We start from the raw sequence: 16,896 nt of genomic DNA, 5'->3' as shown, positions 1-16,896 counted from the left end.
GATGCCATTCCAAACACAACCCCAGTGGGATTTGTGCCCTATTAGGTGGGATCTAAACATGGATCTTTTGCTTGTTGGTTAGATGGTTAAACTTATGCTCACAAATGACAACCCACCTTTTTTTTAATACATTTTATTAACAAAAAGTCAGTCAGTTAATCATAGAAGAAAAGGTCCAGGAAATTCCTGAGGGGAGATACAAAAGAATGACAATGATCTGGATCTCACAAAAAACTGTTGAAGTTTACCTCATCTTTATGTGCATTTACGAGGCTAAGAACAAAGGAGGGCCTGATTAAACTTAAGTAGCCAAGAACAGAGAGGGGGGAAAAGGGCAGAAAGCAGACAAAAATAATTTTAAAGTATTACACTGTCAAAACTGGGGAGGAAACGTTGTGGAGCAAAAACACACCAGCAAGTCAGTAAAATGTACAGACAGGGAATAAGGACAATAAAGTGATGCACTTCCCTGAGCTGGGAAAAATTAAGCTCCTTCTTTAACATGTCTATGACTGACCTCTGACTTAAAAACTCTGAGGGACACACATATAAGACGATAACATTTAAGACCATCATAGACAGTATTACTCATTCACCCCAAAACAAGAGCAGCTTCCGTTACTGTTTACATGTACACAACTTTGAATCATCCTGAAGTTTGTTCATTTACTCATTGGCGTGGCAAGAAAACTGTTCTTTTGCAACAAGAGCATAAATGCACATTATATACACGCTGACACAAACGCCTGTCAGTGTAGTTATTAAGGCACTGAAGTGGGAGAGGCTGGGGAGAACGGGCATGGCTATACTGAGCATTAATGCGGAGGAGTTTTTACCACACATGACTTCCTAAAATAATGAACAGCCCTTACAAACAGCACAAATAGCAGATTTAATAGCAAATGTGATGAAACTTCTCAGTCAGGACAATGTATCGATCTCCACTGCACTGATAAATACACTAAAGCCACATTAAAAGCATCCATTGTGTAGATCCCGCTTGTTCCACCTAAACGGCTCTGACCGATCGGTGCAGCAGGTGATGTTTTGGGGTGCGCCGTGTTGTCTGGCTCTTTGCATGGAGTCGGTGCAGTGGATTGGCTTGTTCTGGCCCATCTTGTGGCCGAAAACAGAACCTGCAGGGAGGCGGGCTGTTTCAACAGCTTGCACTGTTTGTCATGTTCTGCAACTGTTCCTGAGGAAAGCACTTGAGGTTGCTGTTACTTGGAACTTGTTTATGTGGTTGATGTCTCGAGATAGCTTCCACTTGAATGCCAGGACCCAATGTTTCCCAGGTAAATCAGTGATGTGCGCTTCACCTGTCAGTGGTTTTAATGTTGGGGCTAATCGGTGTATCATGATTATGCTTTTTTTTTTTGATGCATGTGAGGCTTAAAATAGCTCAGAGAAACAATAAAGGCTTTGTGGCTGTTATAAATTCAGATACTGCAGACCTTGAACATGAGCATTTAACAGTCTTTACATTCTAAACAGTTGCAGAATTTTCATTTCCTGCATTTGTACCGAGATGAACTACTGGACGAACTGGACATCTTGTTTTGAATTTTTTGGTGCACCAGAAAATTAGTGACAGTTTGTTCTGGTGATTCCCACAACTGGTTGATTTGAATAACCTGTGACTTACTAGTCATGCAAGTTGTGGTTTAAAGGAAGCACTTCACAATTACAGGCTTTTCTTCACTGTGCATTAAATCCTTTTGGGATTTCCTGAGGTTGGCTCCTCTCCAGACAGGTTGTCAGTTTAATTTTTGACCTCGGTTGGTGATTATCCAGCTCGGGCACAGCACAGACTGTGGATCCTGGTTGGTTTGTTAGCTTAATAACTGCATGCTGAGGAGTTTATGACAGATGAGGGATATTTGGTTTATCCTGGTAGTCAACAAGCAGAAGTACAGGGATATATCAGATACTGCAGACTCCTTAGAAGGATTGTCCATGGAAAGAAAGTATTGCTGATATTCTTTCTTCCCGTTGAAAAATCATCCCATAATGAGTCCTAGATTCAGTTTTTATGTGATTTGTATGGGCACATAGGAATTTAGCACTGTAGAACGAGAGAGAAAGAAATACTACATTATTTCTACTTAGATCTATTGTAACCAAGTGTGTGAATCTAAATAATCTACATGCTAAAATGTGAACCTCCCCTTTGCAGTTAAAGACAAATTGAACACCTCAACAATGTAAAGAAATAGCAATGCTTTTTAAAATGATAATGTTAGCATGCACTCCTTGCTTTACGTCTGCATTATAATCCCTTAAATTATTCATGTATCTGGTTTGAAAAGTCCATAGTGTATGCTGCTATCTTACAGTCCCACACAGGTCCAGGTAATTCACTGCTTCCTCCTCACACCCCGTTTGAGATGAAGCTCGCTCTCTGCTGCTACAATAGGCAGCTCATTCTTCAGGTGAAACGAGACGAGGTGGGTTATGCTCTCAAATAACATGTCTTTGGTCCGGACCTTTTTTTTTAAGGGAAAAGCAAAACAAAAGGAGTACACCAGTGTAACTTCATAACAAAACAAATAAGCAGCGTGATTTATTGGAACTACTTCTTAAGAGACTCACCACTCCTTCGGGGTCCACTAGCAGTAAGTGTTTAGGGAGGCCACGGTGCAGGCCGCTTAGCACATACTGGCCAGGATTGGTAGTGCTCTCCCTTACCAGAAAATCTCCGTCCCGGCTCAGGAGTTTTTCTGCGTCTCGCCGGCTCATCCGGCTGTGGTACCAGGGCTCACGGCGAAGCTGCTCCTCATTTGGAGCAACGGGGGCTCTGCGTCGTGGAGGGCTGGGCCACTGATCGTCCAACACCCGACCACCTCCCACTCCTCCCTCAGCACCAGAGCCTCCAGATATAGTGGACCCAACACCACAGGCCTCGTGGAGCTTCAGGGCATCCTCAAAGGGCCCTACAGAGACGACAAAGGCGCTTGAGATGTTTCACAAGGTTTTGTTGTTTCCTCATAGTGTAGTGGTCTGCCTAACAAGCAAAAGATCCGTGGCTTGGTCGTAAAAGGACGGTGTCAAAAAGGGAATCTGGTGGGAATCAAACATTTGAGAGAGAGTCTGGCTGTCGTTCTGTTATATATATATGTCCGAAGATGTCATAGGCAGGACTTACTCATGTCAAAGAGATCCTTTTTGGGACTCTCTGGTGCCCTGGTGCCTCTGTGCCCATCGGGACCCTGCGTGAGTGAATCCAGGTTTTCCAGACTCTGGGTGTTAACATATTGATGCTCCTCATAGTCTCTGCTGCCTGGAGGCTGACCGTCAGCACACAAATAACCATCTGATGTCAGACCTAAGACAGAAAGGTGCGCACAAAATGCGTTTCATTCACTAGTTTCTGCCCCGTGCTACAGCACTGTTTGCTGCTAACGGAAACAACTGATTATATAAAAGAAAAAAAATCACAAAATGTCACTTAAAATTTCCAACTACTAAAAGTCTAACTATTATTTTCTATATTTTTGAAAGGAAAAAGTTAATTGTCGTACCTATCTTGATCATCCTCCTAGCATCAGTCTAGTTAAAGATGATAAACAATATGAAGTATGAAGGGGGCCTTATTAAAAAATGCCAAGATCCTATTTCTGTTAATTAAGAGGGCAAACGCTGAGCTCCCCTCTCCTCAGGCAACGAGAACTGTGATGATTAGCTTTGTAATACAATAAGGATGGAAAAAAAACAACTAACCTCCTTCAGAGACAATTTAACATAAATATATACACAAAACAAATCTGACAATCCTCATTGTTTAGTATGTGACTAGAAAACGTTGCAACTCATATATTTAAAAAAAAAAAAAAAAATCCTTAATTTAAAAACCTGTTTGAAATCCCCCCAGTTAACTACATCACCTCTATATAACAACTGTATTATAAAAACTAACCTAAAAGGTCACAATGTTTCAGCTGTTACAGCTGCTCCCTGCCACAGGATGTCTCACCTGAGCTGCAGGTTGTCTCCGTGTCCCAGTGAAGCTCATAACACAGCTGACCAGGCTGGTAGGATGCTTGATCTCTCCTGGCTGGTGAGCTCATCTGCTAACACATAATCACACCACAAGAACACAACCTAAATACATCTGGATCTGTATAACCAAGAACTCTCATCTCGTGTCCCTGCATAATGTAGTTTCGAAGCACTCTATTTGAAACATTAGCTGCAGCATGTCACCCTGTTGTGAACAAGTTGCAACAAAGGGGGCAATGGGTCCTTTCACCTGATAGGCTACAGAGAACCCAAGGCTCTTCGTGTAATCGTATTTGTCTTAGGCAATTATGCTGCAGGCACAGTTATGGAGTATATTTTCATGATCCTATGCTTTAATTCCATGTAACAATATGAGGCAGGAGCATGAAAACACATCAGTCACCAGTTCACGAGGGAGATGTCAGAGAGCTCTGTTCGAAACATCAATCCAATACTTCATGATAATGACCAGATGTTTTAGTTTAGTCTGTAGTGCAAGCATGCAGGTTTTACAGTTTTACACAAAAATGCACCGGAGGTCTTCTCGATGAAATTTGGAGAAGCAGAAATACACCGTACAAATAGAAAAATATAAATACACAATATGCAATTAGCTCAAAACTGGATTCAGCTACAGTAGAGCTACAACATGCAGAGCCTGATTTAACAGTATTTCTATAGCCATGTCAGGACACTCACCTGAGCTGCTGTCTTGCTCTGTGGTTGAGTGTGCATGTGACCAATGAGGGTTCCACTGGGCCTGAGTCTGGAGTCTACCACACCTCCAACAGGAGGCTCCTTCCCTGGAATACGGTTATAGTAATCCGGCTCAGAGAAGTCCTCATCATCCCTCCAAATTGGTTCTTCTGTCCTGGCAGACCTGAGGAGAAATATACTGTGAGTGTAAGTCTGACAACAGAACTACATGTCCAAATAAAGACAGCAAAAAACTGTATTTTAACCACAACTTCCAAATATGATTATGTATTCATTTCTATAATGATGTTAACGCTACAGCATTAATTTGAGGAGGAAATCAGCGTTGTTAAATTGATTTGTTCTGATCAAGTAACATCTCCACATCCGAAATTGAGAAGATGTTTATTTGAAACCAGGAAGAAACAAACTGCTTGTCTGGAGTTATGCTGGTGACTGCGGTGGCATCGCTGCGGTAGCATCTCATGTGTGAGAAAATCTATGTATTTACAACACTGTAAGACTGATTTTGAAGAAATACAAGAACAAAGTATCACATCTCCTTGTAATAAATAAGAAAGAAATCTGAGAACTCTAAACTAGATCAGGTTGGTGGTGGCTAAGCTCTTTCTGCTGGATGCTTAGAATAGAATAAACCTTTATTATCCCACGGATGAGAAATTTCGGTGTTCCAGAGCTCTTACAGCAAGTGAAAGTAAAATATAAAAGGAAGACACAAGCAACCGATGTTCGTATATGCAGGTATATACAGGTAACAATGTACAGAATATGTATAGAAAAATAGAAAAATTGTACAGAGATATGCATAAAATGTGCAGTAAACAAACAAGCTGGTGAGTAAGATGACCAAAAGAGTGTTAAACTGCATTATAGAGTCTGACAGCTGCTGGTAAGAATGCTTGGGATGTATACAGTCCTGGGAGTCTTAAACTGAAGTCTTTTTTGGTGCTTTTGTTACATGAAGTCAACATACTAGATTTTTCTATTTGACACGTTGGGATAATTTATGAGTCACTATCCCACCGCTTCACCGATGTCACTGATTTTAAGGAGAGTAACAACAACTCTTAACGTCTTTTTCATCCAGTTAAGTACGTGAGAAGTGGCAGGACTTTCTGTTACCTCTCCACAGATGTCATGGTTTTTGGTGGACTGTGCAGATACTGTTTGAACTGCAGCTCGAAGGCTTGGCCGAGGGTACTGATGACACTTTGGGCTAAACCATCTGAGCACTCCAGGATATGACATGCTGAAAGAAAAAGAGAGAGAGAGAGTGAGGAGTTAAAAAGTTGCCACGAGCTATTCAAACTCCCGGTACAGCAAGGAGCCAATAGTTTATTGGCTTCTACATATGTGGATTTTTAAAATATTAATATTTTTTTAAGACATCAGCAAACACAATGTTTATTAGCTATTTAATTTCCAACAAAGTATATTTTGTGGTGCAATATTTTATAACAATACTGGTTTACGATACTGGCATATTACCACATTTTATATACTTTAGTTTTTTTTAAATAATTGTGATGTTTAAAAATGAAATACTAATATGTTTACAATGCAAATGATAAAATCAAATCATCAATATTGTTAATAAAATATTGTTTTTAAATGATTTTGTACTGTTATTGTTACAGTCTCACCCACCCTAAACCCATAATAATTGTAATTAAGCCACAGACAGACCACATAATACAGTTAGAGGTGGAATCAAAGCATTTTTAAGAAAAAACGTCTATAGATATCGCAATAGTAATGTTATAATCCACAGTAAAAAAGACAACAGACATTATTTTCTAATGCAACTTATTTTGCCTTACAAAATAAACGTGTTTGTCTAGTGGCTAAATGTATGGAAGGAGAAAGGGAACCTTTTTAGAACATACCTCTCTGATTCACTGGGTCTTTGGACACATATGCAACATAATCAGGTGTGTCCTGCAACATATCAGTTTGGGGGAAAATCAGCTCGATAAATCAAAACCATCAGTAATTTTTGAAGCTCGAGACTGTTAACGATTAATTCAAGTCATACATGTTTGCATAGGCAAAATGTTCATTCCAACAATTTAATGGAGAGTAAATGTTAAATGCTGCACTCACTGTGTCTCCCCCAGAGGCAAATGAGATGGACTGCAAGGGATGATGAGCTATCACCTGAAAGAGAAAGGAAGCCATTCGTTATTTTGTCAATGAATGTACAGTACTGTGTAAAAGTTTTGACCCGCCCCTCATTTATTCATATTTTGCTTCCAAGGAGCTAAAATTTCTTTGAATTCTTTTAAAGTGGTCTTGAGCAACAGCCCTCCAGGTTTTCTGAAAATCTTTCAAAGTTTTTCTTTGGACATTGGCTGCTTTTTAACTGTTTTCATGTTTTTTTTTTGTTTGTTTAGCCACCTAACTCTGGCCTATTACTCATTCAAGCATAAAAAAGGCACCCAACTCAAGCGATGAACCTGTTGTATCTACACATAATGGACAACTGGGCAAAGTCCCAATTAAAGGTTAAAGGTTTGACTCTGTACCTCACAAAAGTGGTATTTATTTATAATATTCACATAGGAGCGTAAAATTGTTCACTACAAACTTCCAACAAAAAATTTGTTTTTTTATCTCATCAGTGATTTCGCACATATTTTACCCAGTGATTAACAGTTAAGAGAAAATATGCTAACGTCTATGTAAAGCTAAGCTATAGGAATAAAGAAAAATGCAAAAATAATAGCTGGCACATTATAAAGGTCTTAATCACATTGTGGTCATGCAAGTACATTCGCCACCTTAATTAAGTATCAGCTAACCTGTCGTGTGGTAGGAATGAGCAGATTAATACCATCGATGGAAATATTGACTGCGATGCTCATGCCTGCAAATCGTAGGTTACTCTTCCCCATGACTGACTGCAGAGCTTTGTTTGGAACCTACAAAATAAAGGATACGATGAAAATTACAGTTATATAGTTTCAGTTGTAGATACAGATAAAAATGTCATACTGTATATTAGTTACCAGAAAAACAGCCGCATGGAGCAGCAGCAGTCCTTTCTACCCTTTGTTGTTATTTTAATACATCTTGTGTGTATATAAAATTACTATTGACTGCTTGTCAAAAGTACTGCATGTCTGTTAGAATTATAAATTACTGTTAACCTTCTTCCTCCAAGCCCCCTTTCCACCTGGCACAGCTTCGCACAGTCTGTTGATGGCTTCCCTAAAGAGAAACACGAAGAAAGATTTCAGATCAGACTAAAGACGAATATACTGGTCACTGATTATCAGCCATTTGTAATAATAATAATAATAATATTATATAACGTATAAATCATATGGACTTGTGTTGTCTGTGCAAAAATACAGAAAACTGAGTCACAACACAAAACGCCGCCCCACAGCAATGGAAAACGTTAGGTTAAACATGAACAGACGTTTTCCCTTCCTCCAAACAAGCCCATAGGTCGTAGGCAAATCGTAGTTCAAAGGTCACGAAAATAGATAAGAAAGTCACAACATTCTTATCCATTAATGTTGGAAATGTTAACCCGAGAAAGGAAACAATAACAGCATTCATCTGTTGATGAATAATTTGGGAATTTCAATTCCCAAAGTATGGGAGAATAAACAGCATCAGATGAAGAAAATAAAAAGTAAATAGTGTATAAGACCTCTTTAGGGCATTAGCATTAGCATTTATTTTCTGCAGTGCAATTCTCCCTGCACATTTGTTACAAGTTGGCGATAAAACTGATATAACTCCTGGGAATGACTGCCTAATGGGCATTTAAAGGGTCTGTCCCTGTGTGAGCATGATGGCACGGCTGAGCCATAAAGTGGATTTGAGGCGGGAGCTCACGCGCTCTCTGCCAGGGGACAGTGGGAACAATCAAGAACCTAGCTGCCCCTATCAAGTGGCTCGTAAATATTTAAAAAGCAGCGTCCCGGGCCCCATCTCGAGTAAAAGTCTTCTCAGGGATTTTTGAAAAACACCACAATGTTCGAATGACTCATGCTGATGAGAGAGCAGAGGGAGGAGGAGGAGGAGACAGAGGAGGGGGGAGAGATGAGCTGTTGTTTTCGACTACAATAAAATGCTGCACCTCGTTTCACTCATTTTGCAGTTAAACGGCAAAAAACACAGAGAGGACTGTTAAGAGAAAGCACCTTCTTTAAATCCTGGAGCTGAATTACATTTTTGAAATACTGGAAGCTACTGACTGTTTCGTTGTGGTCTTCCAGGACTAAATCAAGTTGTGTATAAGTCAGGAAGCTGAAGAATGGCCTGTTCTGAATGGATATGTAAGCCCTTACTGTGCTGCCTTTAAATGATATCCAGCAATTCACATACACACATATCACGACTTTGGCAAACAAAGTAAGGAAAGACCCAGGAACAAAAGCCTTGTGTTGTTACCATCATGGAGGACTTGAACCTATTTTGAATTTTAAAAAATGCCTTATGTGAGCTACTAGGTGAAAAGGGCCGCTCTGACCTTGACCGAGGGGTAAACACACTTATATGGGACTTTAAAATCAACCACGACAGGAATGCAAACAAAAAACATTCATCATTGCTGGAAATAATCATGACTCAGTCAGTCACATAAAAACAAGACCAGACATAGCCATCTTACTCTCTATGGCTACTCCCAGTGCAAACATTTTGTTTTGCTGCTTTGTTTTGGACATCTTCCTCCTCCTCCTTCTCCTCCTCCTCCTCCCCCCTCAAGAAGTTACAGCCGCAGACATTATCCAGCAGGGTGCGTTCATGGGGACCACTGCAGCTTTCTACAGTCATTAACGAACATCATCAATAATAGATCTCCCTCTCCATCACTCCATCTCTGCTACCTCCTCCCCCCTGCACTTAAGCCTCGGATGCACGGTGGGCTCAGATTACTGCCGATCGATTGTGCAGGAGAGAGGAGAGGGTGAGAGACAGAGAGCGAGGCAGACAGGGAGGGAGTGGGGAAAAGGACTTCTCCCATGAGGTTGAGGACTGCAAAAAACCCTGTTTTTATAACAATAACATGACGTGTAGGGCATAAAAACACCAAGACACAGACATAGTAAGGCCCTGAGGCATAGTTTAATGTGTAACCTTCTGGCCTTTGATGCCAGTGAACACAAATACAGCAGCTCTGTTTATCTATTAACAGTCCCACACTATAACTGCTGTCTTCATGCATGTAGTTCTTGCAAGTGCATGAGTTATTGGACAGCTCCACTGCAACGTAAACTTGAAATTCAAAGTTGTGGCTCTTGATCAAAAAAGACTAATGTGACAAGTGTAAATCTATTGGCCATGCTAAAGCAAAAGTATTTATATATAGTATATATATATATATATTTAAAAAAAACTCTTCACACTTCAATTAATACTACACATCTACACTGGCAGATATGACGGTTACCAGCTTACCTTGTCACTTGAGTGCGTGTGGTGAAGTCCAGGGATCGCATTGATTTCAGCACCTCAATGCATCCCATGTACTGTAAAGAAAAAACCAAAGGGAGAAAAATCATTAAAATCTAAGTTAAATACCTTATTTTTAATTTAAAAATAAACTCATGAAGTGTTCAAATATGTTTTATGATCTGAAAAGATAATTGAATGAAACTATTCAAAAATACAGAACTATAAACATGCGCTGCATTTAAATTAAGTTTGTATTTTAACTACACCACAACACTTCCAGAAAGAGATGTTACGTTCACAATAGACTATACTCTGTTGGTACATGTGATTACTTTCAACAGTAATCTAAATCAAATCCCCATATAGCCCATTAATGTAGTGTCCTCCAGTGGGAAGGTCCCAGCTGAGCAGCTTCCTAATGCCTGTCAGGTTGGGGTGCTAATGGCACTGTGACTAGATTAGCAGCACTCAGAGCTCCAAATCATGGATAAACTGCAGCTTCTCAGCCCTCTGGGGGATGTGAGTGTGTTTGCGTAAACAATCAGCATGCGAGTACGCCCTCTACATCTTATTTGCATATCTGTGTGGTTATCATGAAAAGATGAAGTGGTGAACGAATTGCTTGGCATTTGTTTGCCTGCCATAATCAGTCTCTAAAAACCAACTCGGAGATAATAACTCATATAAAAAAGCTTCTACCATCTACCACATTCCTGCTGCATAGGTAAATAAACCCATGAATACGTAAAAACAACAGATGCAACATTGAATATTAATAATTAACATTTTTTCCTGTGTTTTTTGCTACACTGATTGAATCGCAGCCTCCTTAAAAACACGTGACACTCATCTTAAATGCAGCACATTGCATTGGGGATGTAAAGCACAGCTCTTTTTGAAACTTATTTGGAGAGACGGAGAGAGAAACAGAGTGGGACCTCTGAGCCAGAGAACATAACGAGCTCACTAACAAGATTTGGACATGAGGGACGTCTTCCATCAGAGAAATTGTCCCTCTCTTTTTTCTTTCCCTCTCTCTGCCAATGCTTCCATTGTCACAAACTCAATCTACTGATGCAACATCCCTACTTCTATCACCCTATCTGCACTCTTGTCCTTTTGGCCAAGTCTCTTGCACACTATTGCTATGACTACAGGGACGTAGACTTTCCAAGACACATTCCTTAGAAATTTAATAACATTAGCATGTCCTCTTTAGCCGTGTTTTGCTGTAGCGGCTGCCTTTGACATAAATAATTGCCAAATTATATCGTTTGTCACTGTAAAAGATTTCCAAAAGAAGTTTATTAGCCAATGTGATCAGACTTTACAACAAAACAACAGCCGTGTAGTAAAGGATGATCAGATAAAAGTATGTGATTAGTTACTCTCTATTCCTGGTTAACCGCACACTACGCAGAGCATATTCAAAAATATATGACAGTAAAATTACAACAACTCAAGTCTACGGACGCTTCTAGAAACTGCATCAATTAGCAACAGGCAATCACATTGCAAATATTTATGCTTCGCTTTGATAGTGAAATAAGTGAATAGCACAAAATAGAAACAGTTTGTCTTTCTCTCTCTGCAAATGATTTAGCAGAAGCGGTGTTTTGATGGTCGGTGCAAAATCCTGACTAGCAGAGGCGGCAGATGCAGGCCAGACACAGATCTCGACGTGGCTATGCAGCGAGAGAGAGGGAGAGAGAGCGAGTAAGAGCATTGCTAAAAATCTGATTTGTGTCTTTCCCAGCAGAGGAGTGGATATGTATGAATATGTGAGTGAGAGAATGAGAGTCGCTCAGCATAGTGGCCGTGCTGCTTAAAAATGGCACGGTGCAGCAGAAATCAACCGTCACTCTGACACTAATACATGCAGAGACTATGCCTCCCTGCATAGATTTCCCATTGAAATGCATGCTGCACATACATGTCTCCTGAAGTACTACGTCAAGAGGCGTGAAACACGTTCAAACACTGGCTCTTTCAGGTCATCTGCAACAGTCAGAGGGCAGTTTCTGATGACAACAACAAGCTGTTAAAAGCCTGGTCCCATCATTAATATGATTATAAGTCAGATATGAAAAGAGCACTTGTTATCCATTTCAGAAAGCCCTTCCTGGCTGTGAGAGCTCATATGTAATCGACATTTGGACTGCTCCCATACAGATCCAACCATCCTCTTCCACATCATATGATGCAAATGACTGGTGATTAAATGTAATTGAATATGGGAATGAATGGTGCCTGTATAATGTTATTAGAAAGCGTGCTTGGGCCCCAGTCTGGGCTAATCAAGAGTCATGTCATTAGTTTGAGGAGGAGGAGAGCACAGGGGCAGAGGTGAACAGTTATGGGGGATTGCTGAGGGGACATCGAGCATTCTGCTCAGGCTGGTAGCCCTTTGTAAACACAGCGAGCTCGGATCGAGAACAAGGTTTCTTTGAAACTCAGATTTATCTATATCATTTGAAATGATCACATTCATTTCTATATGTATCAGTTTATTTTGATACAAATTTACAGAATAATAAAAAAGCTTATTTTGAGCATATTTTCATGATAATGAAATAAACATTTGGTATCGACTATGCTGAGATGCTGTAAATAACATTTTATGGGTAAAATCATAATAATTCATTGCACACAAGAACGTAAACAATCCCGAAACAAAACAAAGAGCAACCACTCCCACAAGCTTGCAGTGGGAGCTTACAATCAGACCTAAGTTACAAGCTCTATAAATACAGATTCTCATTGTTTAAGTACAGTATGATAAATTCTACCTTTGGTAAACAGTGCAGCTGAACCACAATCCTTTCTACAGTCTGTACACATAATTTCATGGTTTATCTCTCTCCACCCTGACGCCTGCATGCTGTCTCCCAATGAGCAACGCTCAGCCATCTATCTGGATTAAATTATGTACTCCCCAGTCTTCCCACATGAGCTGCATAACAAACTGCCTGATAGTGAGGTGTCCTTTTGTCTTCTGTGCAGTCAGACAGAGAATATTTAAGTGGGGTCATATATTTAATATTCTGCAATTATCTTGTTCTCTTTACTCATTGATGAGTACCTGAAAAAAGTTACTGCATATTTCCTTTGGTTGTTTTTTATTTCTTTGAAGAAAATAAAAAAGTGCCAGCTAGCTTACCCTGACAATGTAGGACGCTCCTTGTCCTACTATCTTCTTGTCAGGGTGCAGCCAGCCTTGAGAGGGTTTGTGGATGAAGCTGCCCTTCTGGTTGAAGTCCTCTCCCCCAAGCCACATGCCTTCGACCCTTGTGCTGCGCGTCATTCCCGATCTGAAGTTGCTGGAGCCACCGGGGCTCGCCATGACCTCTGCGGCTCCAAATACGTGCCCCCCTGGACTGGCAGAATTTGCCGCTGCTACTGCTCGCTGCCCCCGAATGGCCTGTAGGGAACAAGGAGTGACACACACCGGGTCACAGGAGTTAAGCACTGCTGCAAGGCTCGCCACTGGGCCACTGGCTGAGGCTCCACCACCGGGCCTGTGTGATGATGAAGAAGACGTGACAGAGGCCTGGGAAGTAGCTGCCGCTGTCTTGCCCGAGTCCTTGCTAGAATTGGAGCTGGAACTGGAGTTGGATGGACTCCGGCTAAGCAGGGAGTTGGAGAATTTCCACTGAGGCATCTTAGGAATGAGCATGCAGAAGGTTGTCGTGGCATCTTGTTCCCCATCCAGGCACGGAGAGTCGGCCAAGGCCATAGCCCCAGCAGAGGAGGAGGACCTGGCACTGGGATCCAGGGGAGGCAAAGGAGGCAGAGGAAGGCTTGGCGTGGAGGAGGGAACCACTGGTGTGGCCACAACTTTGCCGCTCATGGCTAAGCTCTGCATTAGGTCGTCGGAGGAGGTCACAGACTCATTGCGAAAGCGGTCATACTTTGGCTTAAGGAGCATGCCCGGAGTAGCCGCCTGAAGCAGGACCTGTGAGTGGGGATAACTGCCACAGGATGGAAGAAAAAGGGGAAAGGGGGGAAGGGGAGGGGGAAAGGTGCAAAGAAGGAGGAGGAGAAAACTAGCAGGAAAATCTTGTTGGTCTTATATCCTTGTCAAAGTCAACTGAATGCAGTCTGGTCCTCTCCCGTTCACACACACACACTGTCCCGCTCTCATGCTGCTCTCCTCACTGAGCTGCCCCGCTCCCTCTCCCTGCCTTAGGCAAGCTGTGCTCCCAGTCTTGCTCTCTCTCTCTTCTCTCTCTCTTTGGATGATGTCATTGGTCTATTAGCCCTGCCCAGCTGCTCTCAGACTGTATTAGCTAAAACACATCTGCCTGAACCACCCGGCTCCCAGACACACGTACACATTGACACTACAGAGCACCTGTGTTTCTACATAAAGGACATTCAGCAAGGCAGTAATTGGAGCCAGTAATCATTACATTTTGGAATCTACTCCTCAAATGAACTCTATGCCCGCATTTGACCTCATACAATAAAAAAAAACAGTGATATTAAGATTATAAAAAAGGCTGCATTGCTTTTAAGACGGTAAAAATATGACTGAAATAAAACAATATATCCATCCACTTAACCACTTAACCAGCTGGGATCCCAGCTAACACTGGGCGAGAGGCTGGAAACATCCGAAGCATCTTGCCCATCCACTGTCAGTTCATTATCATTTGGAATTTTTCTTATCTATGGATTTTCTGTTTATTTTTTATCTATGCCTTCTGTATTTCAACTGTCTCTGCATTTTGATAACTAACACAAAATAATGTTCTTAATTTAAATTCACATGTTCAAAAAGTAACCAACACTACACAAATGTACAGCAACAGAAGAACAAAGCTCTAGAACTAGCTATATTGAGATATAAAGTTAAAATATTTAGGGTATTGAGTTTGGATATTGATGAATATCAGAAAATTTCCTGTCCATTTAGTTAAAGTGAATTTTGTATGATTTGATGTATGCTTATAATTGATCCTGGTTATAGGCAAAGACTTCACAAAGAAAACAATGCAGCCACTCTCCTAAGGGACTACATCTCTAAAAACATCCACCCTATTCCATCTGCCTGAATTCCCTTCCCATCTCCCTCCCAACCGTCTCCCAAGAGAACAATCAGCCATCTCAGCAAGATCCTTTTAGCTGCTCTCTCTTTTTCCCTTTCCCCCGTTCAACCTCTTTCCTGCTTCTCTCTCACAACTGCATTCCTCCGTCTTACACAAAGGCAACAGAAGGTACGCATCAGGAGTCAGGATTCTCTGTGAGAAACATAAAGCGAGTTAAACGATGATTTTCAGTCGAATCACGTAAACAGGTACAGTAGTAAAAAGGATACTGACACAGAAGACAGAAGGAAAACCTATTCCCCAAAACAAGTTTCTAGAAATATATTGTGTCTAACCCAACACTCTGTCATGACAAAAAGCTGAAGAAAGGTCTGTAATTCACGGGATTTCTACAGCGCTTCAGAGAATCTGGAGAACCTGGAGACCATGGCATTTATCCAACACCGACTCTAGAACAACTACAGTAAACAAACTACAGCCCAATTCATTCAGAACAATAGTAAAGAGATAATAGATTATACAGGCATGCGACTGACAAATTTGCAATCTTAAAGTTAGAAAGAAGCATGGATCTTACCTGTGTCAGGCTCTGAGAAAGCTGCTACATGACCACTGCAGTGGTTGTTTGCTAGAGTATAAAAAGTTACTGATAAACCAGATGTAATCGATGCATGTTGACAGATGCAGTAGCCTTTCTCGGTATTTTCTGTTCCCCATTTTCCCTGGCAAAACACTTGAGTGTCATGTATAAAATTAAAGTGTTCATGTTATTTCCTCAAACTCTTACTTCCACTTTCATTCTACAAATGATACCAATTCCAATTTAATTCACACTTTTTTTTTTCTCTGTATTTCAAGAGTTAACGGATTTACCTCATGAATTTACATATACAAGTGGCACAAGTCATGCTCTGAATAACACACCACTCATTAGCAGCCACTGGCACAACCTAATACAACAAAACGTCATAAGGTACCTGCAGCACAGAAAATTTAAGCTGTTATTTGGTTAAAATGTAAAATGAGTTCGCAGTAAGTTAGTAGACTGAGAATATAATGCTATTTATACAAAACATATATATAAAATTTGGCTATGAAAGTTGGGTGTAAACGACCTGCAGCTCGACTGTACTGTTTAATCACTTACTGATGATGCTGATGGATGCTTTTCTAAATATTTTTGCCATATTCACTTTCAGTGTTCTATGACCAAAGTGCTTTTTAAAAATAATAAAATTTATGTAGTCATGCTAAGTGTTCATATTCCCATGCTGTTGTGAATACACCACAGGTCGAACAGAAAGTATAGAAGTGAATCATACATACGATTTCACCCCCAGTGGATACATCGCCAACCCTGTGTACTTTTCTCCTGAAAGTTTACCCTCCGTTGTCGGCTCGTCTACGTCAAAAGTACTCTCTTGCAGAAGATCAACTACGTAGCAGAGATAATTGAGAGCCGAAGATCTTTTACTGTGTCAACTTCTCAACATATCTGACAAAACGACCACAAACTTTTCAAAATACATCACAAACCTTGGGTTTAAAAAATCAAAAACGTATTTTTTTTTAAATCATATATATAACCATTCCTAATATACCGTTAAATGTACAAATTCTATCGCGATAGCGCTTCGCCTCAAGACTTGTGTTTTCCTTGCGGAGGGAGTCATCTTTCTTTGAATAGACGATCCTGTTAAGTCCGCGTGCTGCTGCT

At 40.7% G+C, this 16,896-nt stretch overlaps 1 protein-coding gene across 6 annotated transcripts; it reads right to left on the bottom strand.

Moving 5' to 3' along the window:
* Positions 1 to 119: 119 nt before the first annotated feature.
* shc2 (SHC (Src homology 2 domain containing) transforming protein 2) lies at positions 120 to 16,879 on the bottom strand. Of its 6 annotated transcripts, none has more exons than XM_040052638.1 (15): positions 16,506 to 16,722; positions 15,757 to 15,807; positions 13,289 to 14,099; positions 10,132 to 10,202; positions 7,866 to 7,926; positions 7,518 to 7,637; positions 6,820 to 6,873; positions 6,603 to 6,654; positions 5,839 to 5,965; positions 4,699 to 4,879; positions 3,974 to 4,070; positions 3,146 to 3,325; positions 2,593 to 2,933; positions 2,335 to 2,486; positions 120 to 2,065 (listed from the first exon to the last, which is right to left on the bottom strand). In XM_040052638.1, the coding sequence occupies exons 3-14, from the start codon at positions 14,054 to 14,056 to the stop codon at positions 2,358 to 2,360; spliced, it is 2,181 nt and encodes a 726-aa protein (XP_039908572.1). In that variant the 5' UTR covers positions 14,057 to 14,099; positions 15,757 to 15,807; positions 16,506 to 16,722; the 3' UTR covers positions 120 to 2,065; positions 2,335 to 2,357. The 6 variants fall into 6 exon arrangements, with proteins under 6 accessions (XP_039908572.1, XP_039908571.1, XP_039908577.1 ...); XM_040052637.1 differs by having other exon boundaries at positions 13,289 to 15,371; positions 16,506 to 16,720; XM_040052643.1 differs by having other exon boundaries at positions 13,289 to 13,549; positions 16,506 to 16,713.
* Positions 16,880 to 16,896: the final 17 nt, after the last annotated feature.

This window comes from Simochromis diagramma, unplaced genomic scaffold (genome assembly GCF_900408965.1).
Source record: "Simochromis diagramma unplaced genomic scaffold, fSimDia1.1 OVJJ01000419.1, whole genome shotgun sequence".
In the NCBI taxonomy this organism is placed as follows: domain Eukaryota; kingdom Metazoa; phylum Chordata; class Actinopteri; order Cichliformes; family Cichlidae; genus Simochromis; species Simochromis diagramma.
Note: the sequence above shows the minus strand (reverse complement) of the source record. Positions and strands in the feature narration are given on the sequence as shown.